The 25,831-nt window shown below is 42.7% G+C and overlaps 1 protein-coding gene across 2 annotated transcripts in view; it reads left to right on the plus strand.

The window, feature by feature from the left end:
* KCNH6 (potassium voltage-gated channel subfamily H member 6) overlaps positions 1–25,831 on the plus strand; it is a 133,645-nt gene that overhangs the window by 102,434 nt on the left and 5,380 nt on the right. For both annotated transcript variants that reach the window (XM_075845047.1, XM_075845048.1), the window contains 3 exons: positions 8,939–9,364; positions 10,026–10,425; positions 12,313–12,512. In XM_075845047.1, the coding sequence (XP_075701162.1) occupies positions 8,939–9,364; positions 10,026–10,425; positions 12,313–12,512 (1,026 nt within the window). The remainder of the gene's footprint in view (positions 1–8,938; positions 9,365–10,025; positions 10,426–12,312; positions 12,513–25,831) is intronic.

A 25,831-nucleotide genomic window follows, 5' to 3' on the forward strand; every position in this document is an offset into this window, starting at 1 on the left:
CATTTATATTGTGATCGGAAGTCACTGTCCAGGGTGCTGAAACAGTTTAACTCTTTCAGCACCCTGGACAGTGACTATCTCCTGACGTCGCGTACCGGAAATTTTTTCGGCCGAACCCGGTGAAGTTCGGTTCGCTCATCTCTAAATTCTGACACTCCGTTTGGATGTTTGTAAACAGAAAAGCACGTGGTGCTTTTCTGTTTACATTCAGTTTGACAGCTCTTGCGCGAATCACGCAGTTCGCACGGAAGTGCTTCCGTGCGGCATGCGTGGTTTTCACGCACCCATTGACTTCAATGGGTGCGTGATGCGCGAAAAACGCACGATTATAGAACATGTCATAAGTTTTACGCAACACACTCGCGCTGCGCAAAATTCACGCATTGTCTGCACTGCCCCATAGAGTAATATAGGTGCGTACGACACGTGTGAAAAGCACGCGTCGCACGCGCGTATATTACGCTCGTGTAAATGAGGCCTAAACCTTATTCACTTTGCTGAAATAGAAACTTCTGCAGCAGTTCCGTCCCGTGTACATGTTCTCAATGCTTCTGAGGGAAAATAGGCTATAGACATCTTTGAAAGCGATATGTGTATATATATATATATATATATATATAACACAGCACTCCATCATACCATAAATTAGGCCATGTGCTCGTTTCCAGGGGATGAATCAGTTCCCAAATGTTAATATAAAACGACCATAGACCAATAGTAACAGCACAAGGACTTCAGAATAGATGAGCTCCCTTGAGGTGAATAAATCCACCCTGTTTCATCTGTTCTGAAGTCCTGGTGCTGTTACTATTGTATGGTCGTTTTATATAATCAGTGTGTTTTGTGCAACTTTATCATTAGTTTTAATAAAAAATTATTTCAACGCAGGACTCGCTGTCACTGAACCCATCAGTGCCGCAGACCTGACAGATACAGGATTCAGCACTAGATACAGCTGACGTGTATACAGGATATTAATAAAAACGAATTATAAGTTGCACAAAACACACTGATAAGACGTTTTTAATTCGTTCATGGGTTCCCCTGACGGAAAGGTCCAACGGAACCCATGAACGGAATCCTGACACAGGTGTGAATTCAGCCCAAGGCACACAACCATAGTTTAGTGGCCGTATACTATCTTTAATTGCGGATAGTATAGAACGCATTCTATCCTATGGGCCAATGCACACAACCGTGGTTTCCACGGTCCATGCATTGCCCGAGGACCGGACCGCAAAAAAAAAATAGGACATGTCAGTATACGGTCCGCAATTGCGGTCAGGGCTCATTGAAATGAATGCACGTCTTGTGTGTGCACGGTCTGTGATTGCGGACGGCCTGCGGATGACACTCCGCTGCCCATCCGTGCCGTAATCGCAGACCGTGCACATAGCTACGACCGTGTGCAGGAGGCCTAAGGGTTTGCTACCATCGTATACAGTCTAGTTAATCCTGTGAATTAAACAATCTGGACTACAGGCTGATACATTTTACCTTAACTGATACATTGTAACAAACTATCACAGTAGAATAGAGATTTGTACTGCTGATGTATTCAGAGGATTGTGTTGGCACAAGTTTTTTTGTTATATAATAGCACAGTAGACTATTCCACACAAAGTTATACAGTACAAAGAACGTATACTGTGCAGAATACTTTCATTTACTACAATAGCCTAGTAAAAAATTGTGTAGTACCGTGTTAGCCAGAGACAATATGAAATGTTAAATACTTTTGTGTCAAAAAAGACAAAAGTATAATAGGTATGATACCTACAATAGCCTGTAAGCAACATATCTCACTGTATTCCTATACATGAGCTATGTCGCAGCCCTACATCGGAGGCATTCGTCTGGATAATCTCCCAACGTATACACTGAACATAGGACAATAACAAGGTGGGAACACAGCCAAAGTCTGTACGAATGCAAATAAAAATGTTTCCATTCACTGACAGCAAGCAGTAATCTACAAAACGTTGAGGAAAGAAGACAAAAAATATAGTAAGAAATGTAAATACTTCTTCATTATGTAGTAAATCAGCTGGACACCCTTATAAGATAATAACTGTTCCAGCCGTGCTCCTGCGCTATAATAAAATGTTGTATGTATTGGAGTCCCTTTAAGGGATTGGCATTAGTGTCCCTAATGGCCTTTCAGGCATGGCTCCAACGTCACGGGGAGCTCCAGGTGCTGATCTCATGGGTATTGAGTAAACCCTTCAGACTGATTCTGGAGTTCGTCAGAGTTTACTTTAAATGCAAACAAGACCTAGATCCTAAATGGTCTATATCTCCGTCTTACTCAATCCCTACATGACAACCTAGACCGTTCATAGATTTTTATATTCACATCATTTCAGTTCTGTAACTGTAATGAGATCTGTTTCCGTCAGCCATGTATGTAGCAGTGTTTCTGGGAAGCGTTACTTCTCACTATGAGCCCCTGTGCCGCTTTCTTTAAGTTACTCATTTAGATGAGAATTCTTTCCAGCCGCCCAGTCATTCCTATATATACTGAATGTCACAAATCAAAGTATTTCCCTGCCTGTTCTATGTCCGCCGCCGCGCAGACGTGTTTGTTGCATTATGTCTAAATGTGACCTGCAGCCGTCTCTTAAATGACTTTACATTTTACATTTCCTCCAGAAAAAAAAAGGTTGCCGTTATTCTAGGACTCCACGGCGACTTTGGTCACGCAACTGTCACGGCAAAATCGCCACGTGACTGGAGCGTTTCCTTGAAAGGAAAAAAATTGTGCGATGATCACAGAACTTTAACATAGTCAGAATTTTTGCGATCGTCGCAATTCACCAGCGATTTCGATCATGCAATGGTCGCGGTGACCTGCAATTTTACAGAGCCCTAGCCTTAAAATAACTTGTTAGTCACCCTCTTCTTCTCTATCAGTTTATAGGAAAGCTGGGTGGCAGCCAATATAGTCTCCATTATAGCTGCCAAAAAGTGCTGTCACCCAGCTTTTCCCTAGACTCCTGAATGTTAATTCTGCGTAGTTATGCAGTTTTATATGAATGAAGAACGTATCACTGGAAATCCTGACTGGATGACAACCCTTAAGGGAGCTATAAATGCAGCCATAATGGTCTTCACCCAGCTTTCCCAGGAACAGATGTAACTAAGAAATGGCTGAATGTAATATTTGACAGCTTGACAGAAGAGGGGGCCATATTTGCAGATGACTTTTGCAGGAAATTCTCTATAGTAAAACCCTGAGGGTACAGAGGTGGCACAGGGAACAGTATATGCAGCAGTGCTGGTGAGTTCAGGAAAGGGAGACAGAGGGTTGCTGATGTAGAAACAGATAGAGCCAGGGCTGGAAAGTGTTTGGAGAAGTGATGTCACGTAGGGCAGAGCTGCGAGAGTGTTTGAGTGTCACCCAAGCACACGAAGCATGAGCCTAAAAACACAACTGGCGCCGGTAAGTGTGTGATACTTTGCAGCCCGGCACCTTCCCTGTATAACCACCATCCTCCGCTCTGCCTTTCTTCTCACATATCCCGTGTCTTCTCTTTGGGCGCTCAGGGAGTCCATAGTGTCCTGTTTGCACGCTCATCGGTTCAATAGTTAATACAGACCGTTCTCCCCCCTTTTGGGTGAATATGACAACAGAGCTATATTGAGCCTGTAGGAGGGGTCCCGGGATGAGCTGGAAGGGGGTGTTGTAGAAAGCATAAGATCATACAAGCATCTCTGAATAGTGACAGCTCATCCTGGCTCTGATCTGTAGCTGAACACACTAAACCTAGCTGTGTGTGTGTGGGAGGTAGGTGACACCCTACTCCTCCTGATCCTCGCTGTGCACCCCTAAAAGTTCCCTTCTCGTTTCTCCTAAGTCACTCTGAGACAAGCAAAGAAAACATAATCCTACCTTGTTTTTACAGTTCATTTAGTGATTCTTATCTGTAGCATAAAAAAGACATGTGTGTGCCAAACAGCCCTCAACCCTCTCCCTGCCTCCGACAAACCAGGTCATTTCTCCCGCCGTCCTCTTTTCTGCCATATTATATGATCTTATAACTTTTATGGGAAGTAATCGGTGATATTAGCACTATAGCAGCTGCTATCAGACCGCATGTGACTGTCGCTTTGCAGTAAACACTCCGTCGTTTCATTATTTTATTCATATAGTGGAAATTTAGGTGCAACAAGCGCGGACGTAGTGCTATACTACTTCATGATATGTGTGTGTATCCAGAAATAGTCTAATGGAACATTCATGTTACTCGCAGAACTGATGTATTATGTATCGAGAAATTTAAAGGGGTATACTAACAATGTATACAGTAGAGAGCTATGAATGTAGCGCAGGGCTGTACTGTGCTGTAATAAATGGGGCAGTGCATAGTATATACTACTATGTTTCCTTTCCTTGACAACATAGTCTAGTATATTGCAACACCAACTAATATTATCCCATTTAAATTAGTAATTACTGTGTGTATGTCATGACCTATCCTTAGGTAAGAGCTTGTATTTTGGAGCACGACAATATATATATAATGTGTGTAAACATCAAAAACAGATGTAGCTGTGTAGTCTATGGAGACAATATTCTAATAATAGAAGATATATTGCAACATTAGAGTGTATTTATTTTGTAGCGTGGCCGAAAACTGCACTGCAAAGAATGCATGGGTTTTTACGCATGCGATTTTGCATTGCGGTTTTCGGCCGCGCTGGAAAAAAAACACAACAAAATCGCAATGTGTAAACACACCCTTAACACGCAGCATTTGGTCAGTATTTTGTATCAGATTGTGTATGCCAAAACCAAGAGTGGAACCTACACAGAGAACAAGTATATGGAAAGATTTGTACCTCTTCTGTATTTCGGACCCACTGCTGATTTTGGCTTATAAATACTGATACAAAATACTGACCTAAATACTGCCGTGTGAATGTGGCGTTAGTTATGGAACAAATAAGTGGCTAAATTGTTCCTTCTGTCTTTACATTGTTTAGAGGTCAACACATTTATTGCAAAAAAGCCAAGATCCCACATACAGTTTTTGGCGCAGTTTTTTTTTTAAGACAAAAACAGGAGTGGACATAAAATAAAGGAGATGCATCAGTCTTTTGTTTATACCTTTTCTTCCTTTTGGATCCACTTCTGGCTTTGGCTCAAAAATCTGAACCAAAACTGTGTGTGATCCTGGACTTAGTTGTAGTTTATTTATTTTGTAATACTAAGCACTTTTCTAATATACTTTTAGTAAAAATTCAGCTTTTTTTCTGATCTGCACCTTCTACGTATCCACTGTATATAGAAGCTGCAGGACGTCATTGTCAATGAGCTGGTCTGATGGCTCGGCTGACAGCGGCTCCTGTCTTCCTCTGACACCTCATCAATTTGGTTTTATCCGTATTAGGGTGCAGTCATAGGCAAATACACCACATGTGACTGAACCGTGGTGCTGATAAAATCTGTAAAGTGATGAGGTGTCAGAAAAATATGCATCAAAAAGAATGTACAATGCCCAATGGGAAAATATTCTGGCATTCAGAAATATTTACCCATAGGCATATATTTTAAACCCGAAAACGCCAAGTGTGACTGCACCCATAGGGTTAGGTGAGATGTCAGAGGCACACAGGAGCCGGTGTCAGCCGAGCCGCCAGTACAGCTCACTTAAAGGCGTATTCCCACAATGGACATTTATGACATATCCACAGGATATGTCATAAATGTCAGATAGATGCGGGTCCCAGAGGGGGCCCGTTCTAGCTTTGTCTGCTATCGCTGACTCCCGGCCACTTCCTGACTTTATGGTCGGGAGTTACAAAAACAGCATAGCTCGCTGAGCTACGCTGTTTCCTTAACTCCCATAGTACTGAGTAGCAATGACGGAAGCAGCATAGCATGCGAGCTACGCTGTTTCCGTAACAACCATTCAGTTATATAGGGCTTACGAAAACATCGTAACTCAGCGAGCTACGCTGTTTTCACCTTCATGGTCGGAAATCATCCAACACACACAGAGGTAGAACGGGGTTTTTGGGCCCCGTTCTAGAGATAGGTGCAGGTCCCAGAGGTGGGACCCGCATCTATCTGACATATTCTGTGGGTATGTCATATATGTCCCTCGTGGGAAAACCCCTTTAATGATTCAACTGAAAACGTCATTCTGCAGCTTCTATGTACAGTGGATACATAGAAGCTGCAGAATAGAAATGTAGAAGCTTTTTTTTTTTTTTTTTTTTAAAGTTTATTAGAAAAGTGCTTAGTGTTATTCTTTATCTACTGTATAATAAAAATTTCTAATTATTCACCATTTTTCAAGATCTCTGCTCTTTTGTTGAATGGAGACATTCTTATTTACATCCAGAGGCCTAAATCCCATCCCTAGTATTTCCATCAGATGCAGGTGCTTGGTTTATTTGATAAACACAGTATCTTACAAAAGTTGCAGAACTTTTCATTACGTGAAAAACGCAAGTCCGGTGATGTTTTGTGGACATTCTTCAATAGATGGATGACAATAACTTTATCTTAATCAGTACAGCAATTATATAACTGGCATTATATTACATATCATTATTGTACTGACCATGTATCCAGTCACTGCACCCCATGCACCAGTGGAGCTTACAATTTCCTTACAATGATGCCTATACACAGTTCAACTGTTGGAGAAAAAAAACCAGAAAATATAAAACTACTTAGATGTTAAAAATCAAAAGCACGGCCCTGGCTCTGCATTGTTGACCACTGAGATAAGATTACAATGTCATGTAGCAGAACCAAGTTTGTCAGGCGCAGTATAACTGAGTTTGTCATTTGGCACGACTCATTATGATATCAATATGTTGTATGTTGTTTTACATATTACATATAATCATCTCATAGCCTTATTATATGCAGACCCTAAGATAGTTCAATTCATCTTAGCTACATCACTACATCTAGAGTTTTTCCTCATGAAGACTATTTTGTTGGTAGTCCATCACATAGGTGATATGTATTGAATTTTGTACTATGCATTTTTTCTGGCACAACCTATTGCAGGTGATAGAGCCGTGTTCCCTGGGCCTGTATGGTGTCATACAGGGTCCCCCACCGTGGCCCCCGCACCGCAACATATTACAAAGGTATTTTAGAAGCAATATCTCCGTAATAGGGCACATGTAATGTAAAATAACAGTATTCTAACCTTTTCCTCACAGTTTCCTGACCTCTCCAGCAGTGAACAGGTCTCTTAATTTCTATGGTGGTTCAAGGCTTTCAAATTCAAGGGTGAATAGGGGTTAATCACAGGCCGCCGGGGTTGGGGGAAGGGTTCTTCTGCCTGGCTAACAAAACTCATGCACCCCGCTGGCACCCACATTGATTGGGATTAATTAGCATCCAGTCGCCTTTCCGATGCCCTTTGCAGACTCGTGCACTGTGTCCATAAGAATTAGCGTCTCTCTGTCCTGGATAGGCAAGAGGAAGACTACCCTTATTTTCCCAGTCATTGGGCTCACAAAGAAACCAGATATATGGTATATTTATACGTTCTTATAATTATTACTAAGGATTTATATAGTAGCAAGATCTCCCATAGCTTTGCATAGACACAATTTCATAATTATGTTATCAAAAAAGTACTTGCTAGCTTCCATCACTTTTGCCCATGGACTGTATCTGGTATTGTAACTCATTCTCAGTAGCTCATTCTCTAAAGCCCAGTTCACACAGTTTTTTGGTGCTGATTTTGACACAGAAACCACGTCAGAGTCCGCACCAAAAAATTACAGAAATTGCCTCCCATTTATTTCAATGGGAGGCAGAGGCGTTTTTTTCCCGAGGGCTTTTCCGATGTGGGAAAAAAAAGCAGCATGTCCTTTCTTGCCGAGGTTCCGCCTCTGAAAAAACCTGCGGTGCTCGTTTGCAAGCGTTTTTCGCAGCATTTTTTGCCTGTGGTCCTTGCTGGACATTAGCCTGCGGACATTAGATTCAATGGCCATGGCGAAAAACGCTGCAAAAAAGCTCAGGCATGTCAGAGGAAGATTTTTTCTGCGAGCAAAAAACTCTGTGTGAACTAGGCTTTAGTATTATGAAATGATGTAAATTACACAATTTATTTAATAAAAAACAAAACTGAATTCTTGCACTGTGTGCAAAAACAAACAAAAAAAAAGAGGCCTGCGAAATAACATAATAACATTCTAAAAGGAATGCGTTTTATAAAGAGGTTGCAGCTTTTTATAAAACCTTTTTGTTAAAAGTGTCCCCCAAAAATAAACTGATCACAAGTTGTCCTGCTGCTGGGTCTCTATGCAATCAGTTCTAGTCTGCATGGGAACCGGACAGCAAGGGCTCAATCCCCCTGCAGTGCCACCACAGGAGAAATTAAGCATTACACTGTTTTTATTGATGTCAATGGGTTGTATGAGTAATACTTTACTTCTTTAGTAGAGCAGCTTTAGGCATATATATGCTGCTGCTTTTGGACCTTCCACAGTCCAGAATGATGTGTATTTATTTACAACAGAAATTCCATCTAAATTGCTATTCTGATAAATCCCATATAGACGGATATTCTATATGTCAGACGATCACATTATTGTGGGTTTGTACACTGGGTTCCCAAAATAAAGGAGTTTCAGCACTCTTTAAGGATTTCCATCGTATGTGAGACAACCCCTTTTTAAATGTTCTATCAGGGCATATGGACGTAAATGATGGGGGTTCCCCATTCAGGACCCTCTATATAAGTCAGCAGCAGCTCTCACTCCGGCAGACTAGAGCTGTGTATGTGTTTCATGGTCGGCCATTCATTTGATGTTTCACTATTACTCTCACATCTATGCACCTGATAAGTAATGGGTTGGAGGATATATGTTTTTTAATTTATATTTTCAAAAATGTCACAAAGTAACATTAAATATGTTGCATTAGTTATCTGAAAAATTGTCCTCTCACCACCCACAGGTCCTTTCCCTGGGGGCAGACGTGTTGCCAGAGTACAAGCTGCAGGCACCGCGGATACACCGATGGACCATCCTCCATTACAGCCCCTTCAAAGCAGTGTGGGACTGGTTGATCCTGCTGCTGGTCATCTACACCGCTATCTTTACCCCGTACTCCGCAGCCTTTCTGCTGATCGACCAGGAGGAAGAAAGAACTTGGGAATGTGGCTATTCCTGCAACCCGCTCGACATCGTGGACCTGATAGTGGACATTATGTTCATTGTAGATATTATCATCAACTTCCGCACAACCTATGTCAACACAAATGATGAGGTGGTTAGCCACCCGGCCAAGATCGCCATCCATTATTTCAAAGGCTGGTTCCTTATAGATATGGTGGCGGCAATTCCCTTTGATCTGCTTATCTATAGGACGGGCTCAGATGAGGTAAGCAATTGATAAGAATACCATAGGAAATTTTAGAGAAAGTGAATTTGCAACAACAAATAGGTATGGTCTTTTAACCTAAGACCATACATAAAGTAGAACCTGATCTATAAAGTCATACAGTGTCTGATTTTCCATTGAAGATGCAAAAAAGTCTGTTCACTCATCGGGTTATATTATTGTTGCATTTGAGGCATTGTCATAATGTGAAGATGATGACATTTATTAGTAGTTGTTTTATTTTTTTAATGCATGTCATATTATGTTCTAGGTACGAGGTACTGCCTAGTTCAACGAAGCCGCCCTGTGATCAGCTGATTGCCGCGTGTCCGGCTCCTGAAACCTGCGGCGATCATCCAGACACACATTTTCCCTGCAGCATCCTCTGCAGGAGAAATTTAGTTTTTACATGCCAATCCTTCAGATTAATAGGTGATCATGTAATATATGGCTGGGCCGAGTCTCCCAGAAGAGGAGTTGCTCTTTCGTAGCGTCTTTCCACTCTTGCAGGGAGTACCTATTAGTTGCCCATCCCAACAATTACAGTTATGCTTTCTAAATCGACCTCTTTTTGTTAGACACATAGATGTGCTTTGGTTTTAGATACAGACTGATGACATGCTCATTTTTTCCACCTTCAGCATGTTATTTTCTTCAACAGACAACCACCCTGATTGGCCTTCTGAAGACCGCGCGTTTGCTGCGTTTAGTGCGTGTTGCCAGGAAGCTGGACCGGTATTCTGAATATGGAGCTGCTGTATTATTCCTTCTCATGTGCACCTTTGCCCTCATAGCCCACTGGCTTGCCTGCATTTGGTATGCCATTGGAAATGTGGAGAGACAGTACATGATGCACAAAATTGGTTGGCTGGATAATCTGGCCAACCAGATTGGGAAGAGCTACAACGACACTGATATAAGTTCAGGACCCTGCATCAAGGACAAGTATGTGACAGCTCTGTACTTCACCTTCAGCAGCCTGACCAGTGTTGGATTTGGAAATGTCTCCCCAAACACAAACTCCGAGAAGGTCTTCTCCATTTGTGTCATGCTGATTGGATGTAAGTAAGAGATAGATAACTTTGCTCCTACGTGGTCATTGGGTGGTATCTCACAATTATCGTAGGTTTGGGTCGGTTCTGACCTATGGAAACTTGTTCGATCAGTGTTGATTGGGGATGTTTTTCATTATAAGTCTGTTATTTGATACAATCTAATTTCACTGGAGTACCCCAATAAACATGGAATACCTGTATACATAATTCTTTATTACAAGGGCTCTATGACATTACAAAAATATGGCTTCTATATTCTAGAAACATTACCACTATTGCCATGGGCTATGGCTATTATTTTATCTCCGTTCTTTTCACTTCAATGGGGCTGTATTGCAATTCCAAACACAGCCAATCGGCAAAAGTGGCACATATGTCATGCAGCCCCCTTAAAGAATAATTTTAAAAAACTGCCTTGAAATGAATGCTCACCCTTTGATCCACATTTTGTTGCTTCAGTCTTAAATCCAAAATTCTGTCCTGATTATTTCCAGAATATACGAGTCAGATACAGAGCTCCAAATCCCCTGATTCCCATCACACAACTGTAGGCTTTAATGATAACATTCTGGCTGCCTGCACTGGATACCATTGGGGGAACTTAGGCGCTTACTGCATATACAGTGTTCCCAATAAACTCCAAAATTAATTAGTAAGCTCCCTCTAGTGGTGGCTACAGGCAGCCATAATTTTAGAATCTAACTATTTGGCTATACAGGGGATTTGGTGCTCTGTATCAGAAAAACGGAGCTCCAACCCATATAAGAATATATTATGAATTAAATTAGCACCGAATTTTGAAAAGGTGGACATTAATTTAAAAGAGGACCTGTCACCTCTCCTGATATGTCTGTTTTAGTAAATAATTGTATTTCACATGAAATTACAGTTTTGGAGCATCTTTACTTACAACTCTATGTTGTGTTGTTCCTCTGTTTTTCCTCCTAGAAATTAATGAATAAATTGACAGATGGGTGTTACCAGTTGGGTTGTGTCTCTACACAGACTGACAATGTTCAATCAGTGCTGACAGAGCCAGACTCTGTAGGAAGACGCCCCTTTTGACAAGGGGAATGGTAACATCCAGTTGTCAATTCATACATTTTCAGGAAGAATAACAGAGGAACGGCACAAAAAAAATATGTTCCAGAATTATTTCATGGGAAATACAAGTATTTACTAAAATAGACATGTCAAGGGAGGTGGAAATTGTTTTGTGACCAGCTATACTAGTGAATGATACTAATCCACCTCCTCTTTGCTAGCTTACATCCTGGAGCAGAAACATTCATCATGGTCTGTCTGTTTGGTGTATATGTATTTGCTGTACATAGGCCATAGTCCACTAGTAAAGTCCTATAGTTCATTCTGTATAGTGTTATTTATAGAGCCAGTACTTATATAAATGAGACTAGAAGGGTGTTCCCAGGTCCGTAGCTTGTTTAGTATGGTTTGCAAAACTTTTATCTCCTCCCAATTTTTTTTTTACATATAACCAGGAGTGACAGGAGGCACAAGTCTATGTTGTGTGGCACCACGTGAGGATTCGAAGCATAATTTATACAAGAAAAATAGGAAGAGACACCCAGAAGATATATATTAACAAAGACTAGAATTCCCATGATTATTAAATGCGTGTATCAAATAGAATTATATACAAATATATTAATGGGGTCTTCTAGGATTAGAAAACGGGGTCTGCTTTTTTCATGGTAGGCATTGCAGCTCACTTGAATTGGGATGAGCTGCAATACCGGACACAGTCTAAACAGAGCAGCCCTGTTTTAGGTAAGTCAGTGTAGTATATATACTCGAGCTTGGTCCCTGTGCTGATTTCTGTATCATTCCTGCTATGCTGTGAATGTTACACCTCTTATATTATTTCTCTCACAGCCCTCATGTACGCCAGTATCTTTGGCAATGTCTCTGCCATTATCCAGCGTTTGTACTCCGGCACTGCACGTTACCACACCCAGATGTTACGCGTGAAGGAGTTTATCCGCTTCCACCAGATTCCTAACCCACTGAGGCAGCGACTGGAAGAGTATTTTCAGCACGCTTGGTCCTACACCAATGGCATTGATATGAATGCGGTGAGTATATTATCAGCAATACAAACACAGTAAAAAAAAAAATATGGCTTGTTCTTATATGAACAAAACCTTTGTACAATTCTTCCATTGTGGCCGGAAGAAAAAATTGCGACTAAAAAGCCATTTTTCCACTTTTGATGGACAACTCATATTTGACTGAAGTTAAAGAGGACCTGTCACCTCTCCTGACATGTCTGTTTTAGTTAATAATTGTACTCCGCATAAAATAACAATTCTGGAGCATCTGTTCTTAGAACATTGTGCTATTCTTCTGTTATTCCTCCTAGAAATGTATGTATAAATTGACAACTGGGTGTTACCATTTGGGGGGGTGTCCGTACACAGACTGATAATGTCCAATAAGTCTTGACAGAGTGAGACTGTGTAGGAACACACCTCTTTGACAAGGGGAATGGTTACACCCAGTTGTCAATGTATTCATAAAGTTCTAGGAGGAATAACAGAGGAACAGCACTATGCAGAGTTCTAATAAAAGATGCTCTAGAATTGTTATTTCGAGGAGAATACAAGTATGTACTAAAAACATAAGATGCTCTAGAATTGTTATTTCGAGGAGAATACAAGTATGTACTAAAAACATGTCAGGAGCAAATGCTTCCACTCCCCCATGTCTTATTCAAGGAGGTTCATAGAGCTGAGATTTATGCTGCTGTTTGTCAGGATCCTCATGCTGAACAGCTGCATTGACTGTCCTTGTGTCCACACAGCTGACATTATGGGAATGTTGTGGTTTGTCCATCTCATTAAAGCAGCTCTTCACAGTGAGGACCCCACAGTAGAGCACCCCAGATTCTCAGACTGACTTGGACATAGTGGAAGATTTGCATTAAGGGGTAACTAAGCTTTTAAAAAACTTTTGAGGTGTCATAGTAACATGTCAGAAGTTTTGTTCGGTGAAGGTCCAAGCACTGAGACCCCCACCAATCGCTAAAACAAAGTGGCAGAAGCGCTCAAGTGAACGCTGTTTCACTTCGTTTCTGATCGTCTTTCCACGAAAAAGTAGAGTGAGACTTTCCTTTGAGCCCGTTCACCGCTCCAAGGATAATGCCAATCAGAATAATGACATGTCAAAAGTTTTTTAAAAGTTTAGTTCAACTTTTACTTCCGTTCAGACCTTATTTTCGTGCAGTTTGGATGGAATTGTTCTATTAGATAATTGTAATATCCATTCAAAATGTTTCTGCCATTTGTCCGTATGAAAACTGTATGTATATTTTATTTCTATGTATGTAGTTTATCTACAGCCTGCAAATCTGTATACCAGGCTGCTGTACCTGCTTTCTGGAAATAGGGATATATATATAAGATAGAATACATATCAAGTTGGATTATAGTCTAGATGATTTCTATTCCAGGCATTGCTCCAGTAGGAAAATAAAGTCTTAACAGTAGCTGAATTAATCTCACAAAGAATATAGAACTTCCCAGCTCTGCAGCCTAGAAAATAATTCTATCTTTCATACAATGTGTGGAGAGATAACATGTCAAGCAGAAATATGGCAGCAAATAAAATAGGCTAGCTCAGATTTAATCATCGTTATAATTATTTTGCTTGGTGAAGATAATATAGACACATCACTCTCTGTTGCTTTATCTTATGGTTTCCTTGTGTGACTTTGTAACCATGCCATTTTATCATGAGGCAGATCCGCTTCACTTCCTGGCCTATACGATAAAACTTTTATCTTCTAACACTGTTCGTATTAGATATAAATGACGCAGAGCTACATATTGTTTGTAATATAGAAGAACAATAGTAACAATTGATGTTATAAGGACAAGATTGGAGAAATGTAACTGAAGAATCCAGTGATGCAAGGAGACCCCAAGTGGAAACCAAAATAAAGAACACCCTGACTGCGCAAACTACCAAAAGTCCCATGTGGATAAGATAAAAGTTATTTATTTATAATAAGGAGTCCCATCAATACAACGCATTTCGGTGAGGCCCCCTTTTCCGAGTACAGTCTCTTGTACTTGAAAAAGTGTCCTTTAGCGACTCGAAACGCTTTGCATTGCTGAGACTCTGCAATCAATAAATAATACTTATTTTTTTGGTCATGTTAAGGGTTTGCGCTGTGAAGGTGACCTTGATTTGGTTTCCACTTGTGTTCTCCTTGCATTACTGGCTACGTGATCCCTGGCGAGCTGGCACCTGACGCGGAGGAAAGACTAAGCCGGCTGCATTCTTTTATCACATGTTGTCTAATAGTGTTGTGTCTATTGTGGTGTTGTGTCTATTCTACCACAACGATTAGAAGGTGAGCCTCCCTGATCGACTCTTGACCAGCAAACTTCAACTGTCAGGACGTACTAACCCTATGTAGTGCCTATTTTTCTTCATTTTCTCAAGCTATCCCCTTAACAGAATAACAGAGTTAAAGGGGTTGTTCTTATTAGGGTATAGGGACGTTATATAGAAGTTAGCTGGAGCGGAACACCACTGCAAAGAGCTCCTGCTCTGGAGGACTAAATTCTACCAAGTGTTACATAGTCATGGAAAAAAGAAAGGTAGGATCCAGCGAAGTGTAGTAGTAAAAGGAAAACTAAATTTCCTACGTTATTGAAAAATAAACATCAAATGACGAACATTGGAGAAGGAACGCACTACACTAGAATTAGCCATGAATAAGAACACAGATCGTGTTCGAAACGCGTAGGCTCTCTCATTTTTGCCATTTAGACCACCTTGTACTGCGTTCCTTTTCCAATGTTCGTCATTTGATGTTTATTTTTCAATAAAGTAGGGAATTTAGTTTTCCTTTTACTACTACACTTCGCTGGATCCTACCTTTCTTTTTTCCATGTTGTGTGCCGTCGCGGAGATCCGGGCGAAACCTGAACACGGAACACTAAGCTGGTGAGCTGGAGGTTTCCTCCTTCCCCTCCTTTCCTCAAAGTTTATACATATTGTTACATAGTCACCCATGTGCCATAAAATACTACAGTTCTTTTGCCGCTGCATGCAAATTGTAGATCGCCTACGGCGTCACCCGGGAATAACAGTTAGTTGCGCTTACTCGGCTGTTTCCGTAAGTCCCATAGACTTCAATCAAAATAGAGAGACTTACACGTGTGGCCAGATCTACCCTACTTCTATGCCTAGGCGTCACAGGATTTCGAGATCACCACCTAGCAGAGATTTATGACATATCCCGTATATATGCCAATAATGTCTTTGATCTGAACACCACGTTAACATCACTAAGCTTTAGAAAGATATTCCTACTACACAGAGTGGTGGCAGCACTTTATTTGGGCTCATAATAAGATTTGCATTTGCTTACTATGCCAAGATGGATGCTGAATTAGCTTTTTATTGCAGTACATTATTCATCAACAGACAATATTCTTCTCCGTCAAGCAGTCTGCACTGATCCATCATTCGGAATTAAACTCTTCACAAACCTAATGAACAGAAAGGAGATTAATCCATAGCAGCTAAAGCCTTACACCACTGAAAATCTGAACATTCAGGGCAGGAGAACTATACGTTCTTCCTTTAGATTTCCCATTTCTTATGAATCCACTTCTGACTTTGGCTCAAAAATCTGCATGAAAATCTGCAACAAATACTTGATGTGTGAATCCAGCCATATACTTCTGTTTGCAAGGTCTTCACACGAGCGAGCTACCAATAACAGTGACCCTGCAGGGCTAAGAAGTCAAAAATAGATGTATTTGACCTTCTAAAGCCATGGTCTTGTTAGACAGGGAAAACAGTATCACGGTTGACCATATTGCTTCCTCCGTTTCAGCATTGCAGGTAAATCTGCAAGATCCCTACAAACAGCAGCATAAATTTAAGCCTCCTAGACCCCTGAATATATGTTGGGGGTGGTGGGAGATTCTGCACAACAGGAAGGTAGAAAACACTGACATGTATATTGTGTCTTGCAGGAGGGATTATTTGAAGGCAATTAGTAAAATGAATCAATGTGAAGGGAGTAAAAATATTTCTTCATGTGAGTATCGCAGTCATGCATTTGCAGAATAGAGCCCAGATCAGGATGCCTGAAGGTGCAGGGGGTCATTTCCCTCCAGGCCACTCTAGTTTTGGGAGTGGAGAATTTACCTATTTGGAACATTACTACAGCCATAGTCATCCCGGAGGCCATTGTACTATAATTATAAATAATCCAGAGGTTAAAGTGTACCTATACTTTAATAATATTTTTGACATGTCATAGTGACATGTCAGAAGTTTTGATTGGTGTGGTCCAAACACTGAGACCCCTGCCGATCGCTAAAAAGAAGTGGCAGGATCGCTGTGCCGCTTTGTTTCTGATCGGCTCTGCTCAGGTTTCCTCGGAAAGCCAAGCGTGCGGTGTACAGACTCATAGACTTTCTATTGAGCCCATACACCGCTCGTTTGACTTTCCGAGGAAAGCCAAGCAGAGATGATCAGAAACTAAGCGGCCCAGTGCTCACGTGAGCGCTTCTGCCACTTCATTTTAGTGATTGGTGGGGGTCTCAGTCCTTGAACCCCCACCAATCAAAACTTCTGACATGTCACTATGACATGTCAAAATTTGTATGAAAGTATAGGTACACTTTAGCCTCTGAATTATTATAATTATAGAATTATGCCCAAAAAATCGAGCTATAGCAAGTCGTAGAAGACTTGTCCTACGGGATGGCAATGGCGGTCATAATGTTCCTATTAGGTAATTTCTCGCCTGCTAAAGCTAGAGCGGCCTGGAGGGCAATTACCCCCTGCACCATTTGGGCATCTTGAAGAAATAAAAATTCTGCAAATGCATGTTATACCTGTGACATGACAAAAGTTTTATGAAAGTATAGGTACACTTTAAGCAATCATATATAAGGAATTGTGATCAGGGTATAGTATCTAAGGCACTGTTCTCTAACCTATGGCTGTGTGTGTCAGAGCCACAGGTTGGGGGCCCCTGATGTAATGTGAGGAGCTGTAAGGAAGAGAATGTGTTAATCCTGTCAGTGTTGACCATACAGATGTTCAGTCCGAGGCGAAATGTCAACATCCCGCAGTCATTGGGACTATCACCACATCTTCAGGAATCCTGTCTGTGTGTAGTACTCGTATTAGAATATAGACCTTGTGTATATGTCGTGTATTAGTGTTGTGTTCGGGGTTATGTCTGCATGCGGATATTGTCTTTGGGGAATGTATTTACATTTTTCAAGTGTATTATTGGATAACCATTATTGTGGTGTTGTTGTTGTTTGTTTGTTTGTTTTTGCCCCACAAAGGTGAGTGTAATTTTTTTTTATGTCTGTTTAAACAGGGGATATGTTTGTATGGAATATTTTATGGGCAGAAAAAAATATATCTTAAAGGGTAACTAAACGTTTGACAAACTTCTGACATGTCATAGTGACATGTCAGAAGTTTTGATTGGTGGGGGTCCGAGCACTGAGACCCCCACTAATCGCTAAAATGAAGCGGCAGAAGTGCTCGTGTGAGAGTTCAGCTGCTTCGTGTCTGTTCGGCTTTTTCCGGAAATCAATGCATCAGAGTACGGGCTCAATAGAACGTCTATGAGTCCGTACTCCGATACATCGGCTTTCCGGAAAAAGCCGAACAGACACGAAGCGGCTGAACACTCACACGAACACTTCTGCCGCGTCATTTTAGCAAATTAGTGGGGGTCTCAGTGCTCGGACCCCCAGCAATCAAAACTTCTGACATGTCACTATGACATGTCAGAAGTTTGTCAAACGTTTAGTTACCCTTTAAAGTATATGTGCACCTTGGAGTACAATTTCCCATTTTTTGACATTCTATAGAATCCTATCGGGAGATAGTATCTGTGGGGGTGCAAGTTCTGAGACCACCACCAATCACTAGAACAAAGGGGCCTACAGCAGTAATCCGAGCACCGAGCTCCTCCAGCTCCGGTCAGGTTCACTCGGCAGCAATGCTGTCCAGCCATTCCCTGACATTCACTCTCGAGTGAAGCTGAGCAGCCGAAGGGAGTGTAAGGGGTTTCTTGGAAGATTTCTTCAGGACCCTTTGTTCTAGCAATTGGTAGAGATCTCAGCATTAGGACCCAACTGATACAATCATCTATGACATGTCAGAAGAGTAGGTCATTTTGACATTTACTTTAAAGGGGTTATGCGGGGACCAGAAATTATTTTCAGTGTAGTCACTGCAGTATGTGGTACACTCGCTAATATACATTCCGGTCCTCTGTCGCGCTGATTATGAGATTTTTATATCGCTAGTTGCACAGTCTTCTTTGATGACGATGCGACTTTTCGTCATGTGACCGGTCCCGCTGTAGTCTATGTACAAGCAGTAGCAGTAGTACATCGATAAAATAGAGTATAGGGGAGCCGGTCACATGACGAAGAGTCGTATTGTCATCAAAGGGGGCTGTGCAACTAGACTTCCGGTCCCCCAGCAGCGATATAAAAATCTATGAAAATCTCAGAATCAGCACGACAGGGGACCGGACTGTATATCAGTGAGTGTAACACATACTGCAGTGATTACACGGTTTATCATTTTTGGTCCCCACATAACCCCTTTAAGGTGTGTTTTCTACTACAAATAATTTTAAAAAATCCTCTCAGATATAATTTTTTTTTAAATTTAGCCCGTCTGCCAAGTTGTTAGACTCTATTAAGCTTCTTTCTCTATCTGTTTCTGAGAAAGGGATACCACCCAGCTTTCCTAGTGTCCTGTGCAGAAAATCTGCCTCGTTGTATAGTCGCAAGAGATGCATCAGTGCATGACTCGACAAATGTAATATTCTGGAGTCTGGGAAAGCTGGGTGACTAACCCTGTAAGAGCGGTAATGACAGTATATTGGTTGTCAATCAGCTTTCCCCAAAACAGATATAATGGTTGAATAGAAATCTTAACAACTTGTCTTTCTGGTGATTATTAGATTTTGGTATTTTAAAAGGTGTGAGTGTGATAGGGATCCTGTGCGTGTGTGTTGTGATCTTGTCTTTACAGGATTCCTGTGTTCATTGAATCCATACAGTTTTCCTAGGATTATATTGGGATGGTGTTGGATGTTGTACTCTGCCAGGGCCTCATGGTTTCTCTTCCCTTTGAAAGGCTAATATTCATCCCGGAGCTGGATCTCAAGCAAAGATCATCTGCCAGGCAAGGGCATAAACTTTCCTTCCTGCTCCATGTCAATCAGCTGGTAGCATGGAACTGCGGTGCTTCTTATGTGATGGCTCAGGAGTGGTGACAGATTGAACATTGAGCAATTTATGCTAGGTCTTTCCACAGCTCCAGGCCCATTGCCGTCCATGACATAACATGCACTGACACTGACTTACATAATAATGACGAGATCGCCAAAGATAACCCTGAAAATGTATGACAATCACCATTAGATGCAATATTTACCGGGGATAAATTAATCTTATCTATCTAATCTATCTATCTATCTATCTATCTATCTATCTATCTATCTATCTATCTATCTATCTATCTATCTATCCCATATATATCTATGGCTGTAACGGCAGGGGGTAGGGAGACGGACAAGTGAGCCCTAATCTACCCGCCACTCTGTCCCTGCCTACTTGCAACGACCCGCCCTAGGCGACGGGGTACAACTGGGCGGCGGTCCCTGCGCTCAGTAAGTGCACGACAAACACGACAAACATACAAGGAACACAAGCAAGGAAAAGGGGCCGTTGCCCACGGCAACACCGTGAGCAACCAGAGTGGTGAACGAGCCGAGTCAAGCCAGGAGTGTGCGAGGTACAAAACGAACAGCAGAAGAGTAGTCGGTAAGCCAGGGTCGGTATGGAGCAGGATCAAAAATAGCAGGAGCTGTAGCTGGGCCAGGAACCACAAGGAAGGAAACCAAAGCAATAACAAGCACCGAGGGACAGGAAGTGCAGGCTTAAATAGACCGAGGGCGGGAGCTAGCTGAGTCTGGCCAGGTTACGATAGGCTCTCCCACTCCTAAGCCTGCCAGCCTGAATGGTGGAAGCAGGAGTCAGTCTCAGGGATGTATTCTCAGGTGCTGACTGATTAGTTCTGGGAGTTAACCCAGCAGTGCCTGGCAGATCCTTTACGAGTGAGGTCCGTAAGGGGCTTAGCGATGACCGAGAAGTTAGCAATAAATCTCCTGTAATAATTAGCAAATCCCAAAAAACACTGTAACGCCTTCAGGGAGGCAGGTTGGACCCATTCCGCCACAGCCTGAACCTTGGCGGGGTCCATGCGGAATTCATGAGGAGTGAGGATTTGACCCAAAAATGGAATCTCCTGTACCCCAAACACACATTTTTCGGTTTTGGCAAACAGTTTATTTTCCCGAAGGACCTGGAGCACCTTCCTGACATGCTCCACGTGGGAGGACCAGTCCTTGGAAAACACCAGTATGTCATCAAGGTACACTACCAGAAAAATCCCCAGGTAATTTCTCAAAATCTCATTTATGAAATTCTGGAAGACCGCAGGGGCATTACACAACCCAAAGGGCATGACGAGGTATTCGAAATGGCCTTCGGGCGTGTTAAACGCAGTCTTCCACTCATCCCCCTCTTTGATGCGAATAAGGTTATACGCCCCCCGTAGATCCAATTTAGAAAACCATTGGGCCCCCTGAACCTGATTAAAGAGATCAGGAATCAAAGGAAGGGGATACTGGTTCCTTACCGTGACCTTATTCAGGCTACGGTAGTCAATGCATGGCCTAAGACCACCATCCTTCTTCCCCACGAAGAAGAAGCCAGCACCTACCGGAGAAGAAGAGGGACGAATGTAACCCTTGGCCAGGGATTCCTGGATATACACTCTCATAGCTTCACGTTCGGGACAAGAAAGATTAAATATCCTACCCTTAGGAAGCTTAGCTCCTGGTACCAATTCGATAGCGCAATCGTATTCTCTATGAGGAGGTAACACTTCGGAGGCCTCCCTAGAGAAAACATCAGCGAAGTCCTGAACAAACTCGGGTAGCGTATTCGCCTCCTTAGGGGGAGAAATAGAATTAACAGAAAAACATGACGTACAACATTCATTACCCCATTTGGTTAGCTCCCCAGTATTCCAGTCAAACGTAGGATTATGCAACTGCAACCAGGGAAGACCTAGCACCAAATCGTACGATAATCCCTGCATCAACAGTACAGAGCATTGCTCCAAATGCATGGAGCCAACAAGGAGTTCAAAAACAGGGGTATGCTGTGTAAAATAACCATTAGCAAGAGGAGTGGCGTCGATACCCACTACCGGGACAGGTTTAGGCAAATCAATAAGAGGCATAGCAAGGGACATAGCAAATTCCACAGACATGATATTAGTAGAGGACCCTGAATCCACGAAAGCACTGCCGGTAGCAGACCTACCACCAAAAGAGACCTGAAAGGGAAGCAAGATCTTAGTACGTTTCATATTTACGGGAAATACCTGTGCGCCCAAGTGACCTCCCCGATGATCACTTAGACGCGGAAGTTCTCTGGCTGCAACCTTACGCTTAGGACAGTTGTTCACTTGATGCTTGTCGTCCCCACAGTAGAAGCAGAGACCATTCTTCCTGCGGAATTCTCTACGTTGTTGGGGGGACACGGAGGCCCCGAGTTGCATAGGTATCTCTGAATCTTTCGGGGAGGAACGAAGCAACGGAGCTTCGGGAGGCATCATGGGGGAGTCGGAGGAGAAAACACATAAACGTTCACGTTGTCGTTCCCTGAGACGTCGGTCAAGTCGTATCGCTAAAGCCATAACCTGGTCTAGGGAGTCACAAGAGGGATAGCTAACTAGCAGGTCTTTCAGGGCATTCGACAGACCCAACCTAAACTGGCACATTAAGGCAGGGTCATTCCACCGAGAAGCTACGCACCACTTCCGAAAGTCAGAGCAATACTCCTCAACAGGTCTCTTACCCTGACTTAAGGTCACCAGCTGACTCTCGGCAAAGGCAGTCCTGTCAGTCTCGTCATAAATAAGTCCGAGAGCAGAAAAGAAACAATCAACGGAGGAAAGTTCAGGGGCGTCAGGAGCCAAGGAGAAGGCCCACTCTTGGGGCCCTTCCTGGAGCCGGGACATAATTATACCCACCCGCTGGCTCTCAGAACCTGAGGAATGAGGCTTTAAACGAAAGTAAAGCCTACAACTCTCCCGAAAGGAGAGAAAAGTCCTCCGGTCCCCTGAGAACCGGTCGGGCAACTTGAGGTGGGGTTCAAGAGGTGCGGTGCGGGGAACTACCAGGGTAGCATCAGGCTGGTTGACCCTCTGAGCCAGGGCCTGGACCTGTAGGGAGAGACCCTGCATTTGCTGAGCCAGGGTCTCACGGGGATCCATAGTGGTGTCAGGGACCAGGGGTAGACTAGGTATGGGCTTGTTATTATGTAACGGCAGGGGGTAGGGAGACGGACAAGTGAGCCCTAATCTACCCGCCACTCTGTCCCTGCCTACTTGCAACGACCCGCCCTAGGCGACGGGGTACAACTGGGCGGCGGTCCCTGCGCTCAGTAAGTGCACGACAAACACGACAAACATACAAGGAACACAAGCAAGGAAAAGGGGCCGTTGCCCACGGCAACACCGTGAGCAACCAGAGTGGTGAACGAGCCGAGTCAAGCCAGGAGTGTGCGAGGTACAAAACGAACAGCAGAAGAGTAGTCGGTAAGCCAGGGTCGGTATGGAGCAGGATCAAAAATAGCAGGAGCTGTAGCTGGGCCAGGAACCACAAGGAAGGAAACCAAAGCAATAACAAGCACCGAGGGACAGGAAGTGCAGGCTTAAATAGACCGAGGGCGGGAGCTAGCTGAGTCTGGCCAGGTTACGATAGGCTCTCCCACTCCTAAGCCTGCCAGCCTGAATGGTGGAAGCAGGAGTCAGTCTCAGGGATGTATTCTCAGGTGCTGACTGATTAGTTCTGGGAGTTAACCCAGCAGTGCCTGGCAGATCCTTTACAATGGCTCTGTCTGTCGGTGCATTAAGCTAGCCATACACTGTAGATATCTTGTTCGGCCGACAGCTATTCCTCCTGAAACCCTCAGCCACATGTACGCACAGTACGGCCGAGTGTGCATGTGGTGTCAATAAGGAGAGGGGCGTATGCCGCTGCCAGACACCTCTCATTACCAACAAAATGATCAGCATGTTGAAATCCAACTGCCCGATCCTTCTCTCCCCCGACATCTGTCAACTACGGAGAGTCGGGACACCACCACTCACATTAGATGGTTGTCTGGTCCTGCCGAAATCGGCGGGTTCGGCCGACACTTAACTAATGTGTATGGCCAGCTTTATCCTCTAAGATATGTCTAAAGCTGGGTTCACTCTCTATGCTTCAGGGAAGATATGATTATTATTATTATTATGATGATGGTGTATGATTGTACATGGAGTGTCACAGTCAGCAATTTATTCTATAACATATCAATGATCCCATTATAATGTTGATCATGTTTTGCAATTCCTACCGATGAGCGGTAATGACTCTGGTCATACGCATTGATAAGGTTAGCGATGCCAACAATTATTGTCAATAGATAGCAGTCACCACAGCGTGTCAAGATACAGCGATCATCGATAGATGCCATCCATTATTTGGATTGTCCCAAAAAAAAGTCCCTCCCTTGGTTAAAAACAGGAAAAGTTGTAGGAAAACAAATCCCTGCTGCTCTCCATAGTTATTCCAGTGATAGGAAAAGTCAGATAATAATCGCATGTAGTAGACACAAGAATTATCACTATTTACACATAGAAATTATTAGAGTCAAACATTAGTGAAAATCGCTGATGATGTCGAGATTTATGCCCCTTTTTATTTTAACTTCATGTCTCCATTGTACTCAACGCTTCTAAGACAAGCGCCTATTAAAGAGGCCAAAGAAACTTCAATCAAGTACCCCAAGGCTTCTAACCGTGCCCCTATAACATAGCCGGCCACAGTGCCCTCATATAAGTGCCACACCCATTGCCCCAAATCATTGCAAGCCAAAGAGGCTCATAACATTTCCAGCCATAATGCCCCATAATATTAGCAGCAACAGTTCCTCATAATAGTTACAGCCACGGTGCGCCCAGAACATTTCCAGTCATAATTTCAGTATTAAATGTAAAGAATTAGTATGCCGTAGTGCCCCCATAAAATTGCCAGCCAAAATACTGCACCGACTGCAGTGTTTCCAGTGTATCATCAGCCACAGTACCCCCAGAACATTTACAGCCACAATACCCCAAATACATCATTAGCCTCACTCTCCTAAGAGCATTTCCAACCACAAAACTCTCACCTACCAAGACCAAAATGCCATAGAGTGGAAATCTTACCGGGGCCACATTTATGCGTCACCTATTACTGCTCTGGCAGGAATTACTGCCAGTTTACCGTGGTCCTCATCACAGGAGGAAGCCTTGACAGTGATTTGTGGCATACCATAGTACATACACTGCAAACCCCGGCGGTGTGGACTTACAACCTATATACGGGGTGTTATAGGCATCTTTATTACTTTGTCTATGGTGGTGATGGTAGAAGAATTTTGCATCTGTCTTCAGGATAATGAGGCAGGATTATTAATACTATAGGGATCGGAGATGTATGGGACATATTTTTAAAAAAAAAATAATGTCTCCATGCTGTTGATAAATCTTTCTATTTCCATACCCTATTAAAAAGCGGGCACCAGCTCTTAGGTCTAATTTCTATTGCCCTTTCAAAGAAGGAATGAAGTTGTTCAGCAGGTAGTGGGTTAACAGAACAGGGTGAATTCACATTTTTTCAGCCATCAGGTTTAATTTTAATAACCTGCTGAAAAGATGTCTGTCAAAAAGACTTAAAGGTCTGTTCATCATCATCATACCTCTTACAGATGATCATCAGTACGGATGAGTTATTAAAGGGGATGCGTTTGTTTAAATATCTCCGACTTGTCGTTGAGACATATTAGAAGAAGTTTTTTATTGTGATCCAAGGGCTGAGACCCCCAACTATCTCGAGACGGAAGGGGCTTCACTCTGATAGTTCCATAATTACTATCAAAGATGATAGCTCTTCTATCCACTAGTTCACAGCCATATCACTCTAAAGATCAGTGAGGACCTCACCCCATGGGCCCTATAACAAAAAGTCATAAGACATACCCTCTGATGCTGATATCATGACAATCATGACATATACAGAGAGGAACCCTGTCACACTGCTCGCTAGCAAAGTCTTCCCAGGACATGGATCCATGTCAAGGATAAAATGCAGTTGTTTTTTCTTTGTTTTTGTTTTTACAGATCCAAGCAAAATATCACCAAAAACAAGGTGCCTTCACGGGTTTTGTTTCTTGATTACTGTGCCCAAACAGTTTTCAAACACCAACACATTTCCTCC

Source organism: Rhinoderma darwinii, chromosome 13 (assembly GCF_050947455.1).
Source record: "Rhinoderma darwinii isolate aRhiDar2 chromosome 13, aRhiDar2.hap1, whole genome shotgun sequence".
Taxonomy (NCBI): Eukaryota; Metazoa; Chordata; class Amphibia; order Anura; family Rhinodermatidae; genus Rhinoderma; species Rhinoderma darwinii.